This window comes from Brassica oleracea, chromosome C4, assembly GCF_000695525.1.
Source record: "Brassica oleracea var. oleracea cultivar TO1000 chromosome C4, BOL, whole genome shotgun sequence".
NCBI classification, from domain to species: domain Eukaryota; kingdom Viridiplantae; phylum Streptophyta; class Magnoliopsida; order Brassicales; family Brassicaceae; genus Brassica; species Brassica oleracea.
The window spans coordinates 22433272-22439835 of record NC_027751.1 but is presented as its reverse complement, the minus strand read 5'-3'; the positions used below and the strand labels follow the sequence as shown (position 1 = coordinate 22439835).

The 6564-nt window shown below is 38.1% G+C and overlaps 1 protein-coding gene across 1 annotated transcript; it reads right to left on the bottom strand.

Annotated features, from left to right (window-relative positions):
• Positions 1–5371: 5371 nt before the first annotated feature.
• Positions 5372–6564, bottom strand: LOC106338401 (glutathione S-transferase T3-like). The gene is made up of 3 exons (XM_013777385.1): positions 5687–6564; positions 5580–5595; positions 5372–5434 (listed from the first exon to the last, which is right to left on the bottom strand). The coding sequence occupies exons 1-3, from the start codon at positions 6562–6564 to the stop codon at positions 5372–5374; spliced, it is 957 nt and encodes a 318-aa protein (XP_013632839.1).

The following is a 6564-nucleotide window of genomic DNA, read 5'->3' as shown; positions in this document are numbered from 1 at the left end:
GTTCTTCCACAAGTGATGGTTTGATGGGATCCAAAAACCCATCCCAAGATCATATATGAGGACACTCAGTTGGAAGTGTAGTGGGATTGGGAATGACCTCACAATTCGACGCCTTACAGAGATGTGTCAGAAGCATCGCCCATGACTTGTGTTCCTTTCTGAGACGAAGAATAGAAGGCTGATGTTGCAAAACATTCAGGCCGACTTAGGATTCGATCATTTGTTTACTGTTGAGCCACTTGGACTTAGCGGAGGTTTAGCTTTATTTTTTATGGATGAATTTTAAGTTAATGTTTTATTTTCGAATAACCGTATGATTGACATTGAGGCAGTAATTCATGGAATAAAAGTCTATATGACGTTTATTTATAGGGATCTTGTACTAGAAAGACGAGATCGAGTTTGGGAACGTCTTACGCGTTTCTCAACAACAAGAATTGGACCTTCGTTCATGATAGGAGATTTTAATGAAATTACAGGTCACAATGAGAAAAAAGGAGGTAGACAACGTCCTGATAGTTCATTCCTGCCCTTTAAGCAGATGCTTAATGATTGTGGGATGCAAGAGTTTCCTTTCACGGGGGACATGCTCTCATGGGTAGGGATGAGAGCAGGAAGAACAAATGTTTGATGTCGGTTAGACAGAGCAGTAGGAAATGCGGATTGGCATGAAAAGTTTCCCCACTCGACTGTGAAGTATATGAGGTTATGGGGATCGGACCATCGTCCGATTCTTGCAGACATATTCATAAAGCCAATGAAGAGATAAAAAAAATTCAAGTTTGATAAAAGATGGCTGGATAATGAGGAGCTAAGGCAAGTCATTCTTGAGGGATGAAAATCTCCTGATCTCCCTCCCAATGCGACTATTATGGAACATATTTCTAGCTGCCAAAAAGCCTTGAGCAAATGGAGAAAACAACATAATGTTAACTCGGTGAAATTAGTGGAGGAGCTTAAAGAAAAGGTAGATGGTTTGTACGCAAATGATAATGCTACAACTGAGAAAATTGCAGCAGCGTTGAAGGAACTCTTTGATGCTCTTAAAGCAGAAGAAATGTTCAGGAAACAGAAGAGTCGAGTGTTTTGGCTGAAAGAAGCTGACATAAATACAAAAAAATTTCATGCCTCAACAAAGCAAAGAAGAGCAAGGAATAAAATCACACAGCTCCTAGATGCAAATGGAAATATAGTTGAGGATGAAGAAAGATTAGTAGTCATTGGTACTAGCTACTTTAAGCAGATCTTTGAATCATCTAACCCAGAGGACATTGAAGAGGCACTAGTTCAAGTTCCTATGACTACCACTAGGGCAATGAATGACAACCTTATAGCTCTGGTCTCCGAATGGGAGGTCAAATTAGCGCTCTTTGCTATGCATCCTGAAAAGGCTCCATGACCAGATGGGATGATTGCGCTTTTCTATCAGAAATTTTGGGATATAATAAAAGAGGATTTAACTCTTATGGTTAATAAATTCCTTTTTGAGGGGACGATGGCGAATGGACTGAATGATACAAATATATGTCTCATCCCAAAGACAATAAAGCCTAATGAAATGGCTCAGTTTAGACCCATTAGCTTGTGTAACGTCAGCTACAAGATAATCTCTAAGGTCTTATGCCAGAGATTAAAGAAAGTGCTACCAGGCTTGATATTGGAAACTCAGTCAGCTTTTGTTGTTGGAAGACAGATTTTAGACAACATTATGATTGCTCAAGAAATGTCCCACGCTCTGAGAACTAAACCAAGTGGTCGCAGTAAAAGGATGGCCATTAAGACGGACATGATAGCCTTTTCTTCTGTAAGGGGGAGCCCCGTGAATGTGAATAAGTAATGAAAGTAGTCAGGAAATATGGTAAAGCATCAGGTCAATGTATCAACTTTGATAAATCGTCCTTACTCTTTGGTAAGCGGATTAATGCAACTATTAGACAAGATATTAAAGATGCACTTGGAATACAAAACGAAGGAGGAACGAGAACTTACTTAGGTATCCCAGAAGACATAAGTGGTTCCAAGTGAATTTTTTTTGCATTTCTCAAAGATAATTTGATGCATAGAGTGAATGCATGGACAAGTAGATGGCTCTCAAAAGGAGGGAGGAAAGTGGTGATTAAATGCATTATGCTAGCTCTTCTAACTTACGTTATGTCTACTTTCCTGCTCCCATTGGAGATATGTGAAAACCTAGCAAGTGTCATTGCTCAATTCTGGTGGAGTTGAAATCCACCAAAAAGAGGAATACACTGGGTGAAATGGAAAAAAGTTTGTTTACCAAGAGATGAGGGTGAGATTGGTTTCCGTATGATCCATGAGTTCAATCTGGCACTATTGGCAAAACGGTTATGAAGGCTAGTTCAATTTCCTGACTCTTTGGTTGACCGGGCCTTGAGGGGAAGGTACTATAGATTGAGTTCACCACTAAGAGTAAACTCTGCTAGCAGCCCATCCTATGTGTGGACTAGCATTTCTGCTGCAAGGAAGTTGTTATTACTGGAATCAGACAGAAGATACATTCAGGTTATGAAGTCAAGGTGTGAGAGGATCTGTGGATTCCAACGACCTCTGCGAGACCAACTATCCATGTAGCGCCAGTTATGCATCCTAATATGAGAGTCAGCGATCTCATTAACCAGGTATCGAAGGATTGAGATGTTGGTCTTTTGGAGAACTATGTCAATTTTGATGACATACCACTCATAAGGAGTTTGGCCATAAGCTCAACTCATCGCCGTGATACATTCTGCTGGAACTACACAAGGAATGACCAATACACGGTTAAATCTTGATATTGGCTGGCTCAGAATTTTATTAAAGACAGAGGATGAAAAGGAAGTTTTTGAACCGAGTATCACTAAGCTTCAAGCCTTTGCTTGGAAGTTAAATGCGCCTAAGAAAATATGTCAACTTATATGGCAATTGTTAACTGGTCATGTGGCAGTAACAAGGAACTTAGTAAGACGCAGTATGAGGTGTGATAACTACTGCCTAAGATGTGGAGAACTAGAAGAATTTGTAACCCATGCCATATTCGAATGTCCGCTAGCTCTACAAGTTTGGTCCATATCATCAATTCCAACAAGCCCATATATATTTCTAGTACCAAGCGTCTACACAAATATGGATTACCTATTCTGGAGGAAAAATAGCATTATCGAGCCAGAACAAGACATGGATCCTTATCCCTGGATAATTTGGTATATTTGGAAGGCTAGAAATGACAAACTTTTCAGGGGATAGACAGAGATCTTTTGGAGCTAGTTCGACATGCAGAAAGTGAATGCCAAGCCTGGTTTGATGCGAACGAAGTGGTACAACCAGTGGTACAAGATAACAATACTGAGGAACTCCAAGTCATAAGCTTAGGTAATATTTGCTTGTTAGATGGATCTTGGACAGCCCCTGCTCACTTTAATGGATGTGGATGAGTCTGGATGGATAGTGGTGGAAACATTCAACTTATGGGGACAAGAAATTTCAGTCGACGCGAATCAGCCTTGCATTCGAAAGTAGAAGCATTGCGGTGGGCAATGGATAATATGCTTCAACATTCAATATGCCAGAGCTTTGGGACAGACTGTAAGGAGTTGATTGCAATGATAAAGGAACCTCATGCTTTGCCAAGCTTTATGACGGAATTGGAGAGGATAGAGACGCTACAGATATGCTTCCCGGACTTCAACATAATTCATGTTCCATGAGCGCGCAATCAGATTTCAGACTTTTTAGCTAAGACTGCTAGATCCTTCCATAGGGAGTTACATTTTATTGGTTGTTTTATTCCGGTCTGGTTACCCAAACCACTTCAAGTTTGAGTAAAAGAATGACCTTTTGACGTTAAAAAAAAGGGAATGATATTTATTTTCTTAATATAAAGATTATTTTTTGTGAAATTTCCTTTTTCTTTATGAAATCACATTTTATCTAAATATTTTTCAGTTTTAAATTCGTTTTCAAAATTCATAAATTTATTAAAAAAAATCTTTTTATTACATATGTTTTTTGGAAAAAAATAATATTAGGAAAGTAAATTAAGTAAAAGAAATTCTTAAATAAAATAATTATAATAATATTTAGATGTAATATTTGAAATTTATTAAAGATACCTTTGTAATTAACCATTATAAGAGCTAATGTAAGTGCGATACATAGAAAATTAATTTCTCAAATAATATTATAGTGCTAGGCAAAAATAAAATCAATATCAATAAAGTAAAATAATCAGATTATATCTTGTTTAGATCTGACAAAAATATAATGCTCTAGCTACTTTGCTTAAACGGTGTCTCAAATTTTAAACAAACAGCATATAATAAAATAAAATATTTTCAAATCAATAGCAAAGTCAAATAGAGACGAATAAATAATACTTTAATTGAGTTTCGAATATTTCAACCAAAAACAAATATGATTTGACATGCGAACCAGTTAGAGCATCTTTATCCTAAAGCCTCTATTAGGGTCTCTAAGTATTTTTTTAGTAATTTTAATTAGTTAAAATGAGGTTAGAGACCTAACTAAGAAATCCATACAATTAGCGCCTCTATTACAAGTCTCTTGTTTAGGGGTTCTTAAAAAAACAGATTTTTTTTCCCTTTTTTTTAAGAAAAGATTTTATTTATTAAATTACAACATTAAAAAAGAAAATATTTTTAACATAGATTTTAATATTAAACTTCAAAACAAAGATAAGTAAAAAAAAACGATAACAAATTGAAAGATACATTCGAGATCAGTTGTTGTCTTCATCACGTCCAAATTTAAGCCATACATGTTCAACCAAATCATCTTTGAGTTGTTGATGCATTTGTCTATCACGAATTCTAGTCCGAACACCCATCATATTGGCGACATTGGAAGGGATATCCGTAGAATACGTGAGATCCACATGTGGAGTTCCGGTGTCTTCTCCTTGTTGGAACTCTGAAAGATCATATCGAGTGTATCCATCTCGTTCGTCTTCTACTATCATATTATGGAGTATGATACATGCTCTCATAATTTTTCCAATTTTGACTTTATCCCAAAACAACGCTGCATTTTTAACAATGGCAAAGCGAGCTTGCAAGACTCCAAAAGCACGCTCGACATCTTTTCGGACAGCTTCTTGACGTTGAGCAAATAAAACTGCTTTCGGCCCTTGTGGTAGTGGAATAGATTGGATAAAAGTTGCCCATTTCGGGTAAATACCATCGGTAAGATAGTAAGCCATATGATACTCTCTTCCGTTGACGGAAAAAGTGACATTTGGAGCTTGACCTTTTATTATGTCATCAAAAACAGGTGAGCGATCAAGAACATTGATATCATTTAATGTACCTGGAGGTCCAAAAAATGCATGCAGACAAAGAAGTACCTGCATATGAAGTTAAAACGCAGAGACAAAGAAGTACTCCTTCACAAGTTCAAGTTCGATCTTCTTGACCTTGACCTGTAAAACAATGCGCACAACATATGGTTCTATCAAAATATGGTGATGAAGTTGAGATGCAAATAAAAACAATAACACAAGAAAAGATTTCGTCATTTTAATTAAACATAAGAAGCGGAGACATAACCGAGTGACCGTGAGTTACATGACAAGTAGTACTCCTAATACAACAAACAGCAAACATCAAGATCAAACAACAAGAAACAAGACGAAGACATAATATGATACAACAAGATCATGACCGTGAGTTACATCAACTCATTTATCAGCTTCTTCATAATCACTTCTTCATAATCAGCTAGTGGTGGGTCTTTTGCAAGAAGATTCTCAAGTATCCTCATCTTGGAGAGTCTTTCCTTCATTGCCAAGTCATTCTGCTTGATGCTCCACATACTCTGGAAGTCAGACAGCCGTTTCTCCTCAGCCTGTGGGTTCTTCCCACGAGCTTTTGAAGCCTTAACACCCGGGGGACGAGATGTTCCATCCACAGCAGCAGGGTTTTCAGGGACTTGAGAGCTGGCTGAATGACTTCCATCCTCGAACTTCCTTCTTTTGGAGGTGCTTTCATTTTTAGCTGCAGCGACCTCACACCACTTCTGGTCATGGCGGAGCTCCTTCCACGCGTGTTCTAGAGTGAACTTCTTTTTATAGTTGTTAAAAAAGATTTCTTGAGCTAATTTTACAACGTCATTCTCGTTCATACCACTGTTTTTCTCTCTTGTTGCTGCTTCATACGCCCCACAAAACTTGCAAACTGCTTCATTCAGCTTGTGCCAGCGTTGCTTGCATTGAGGACCCTCTCTTTTTTCACTGCCAGCAAGCTTAGGAGAAGCTGAAAAGTATGTTGCAACTCTTGTCCAGAAAGCGACTGACTTCTGCTCATTCCCAACAACTGGATCCTTGCTCGTGTTCAACCACGAGCTAATAAGCACTATATCATCTGTTGGAGTCCACGCTCTTCGCTCCTTACGCTCTGCTGGAAGATCGCGACCTTCCTCTGTACCTTGAATGAAGAAAGGAACTTGCGATGATGACCGAGAAGCACTGCCTTGACTCCCAAAGACTACCTTTTGTTGACTACTTAGTAGTTCAACAAATTTTGCAGAGTCTTGGAATGGATTGAAATCCAT

Coding starts and splice junctions, on each gene's coding strand:
- LOC106338401 (XM_013777385.1), bottom strand. CDS start 6,564: ATGGATTTCAATCCATTCCAAGACTCTGCAAAATTTGTTGAACTACTA.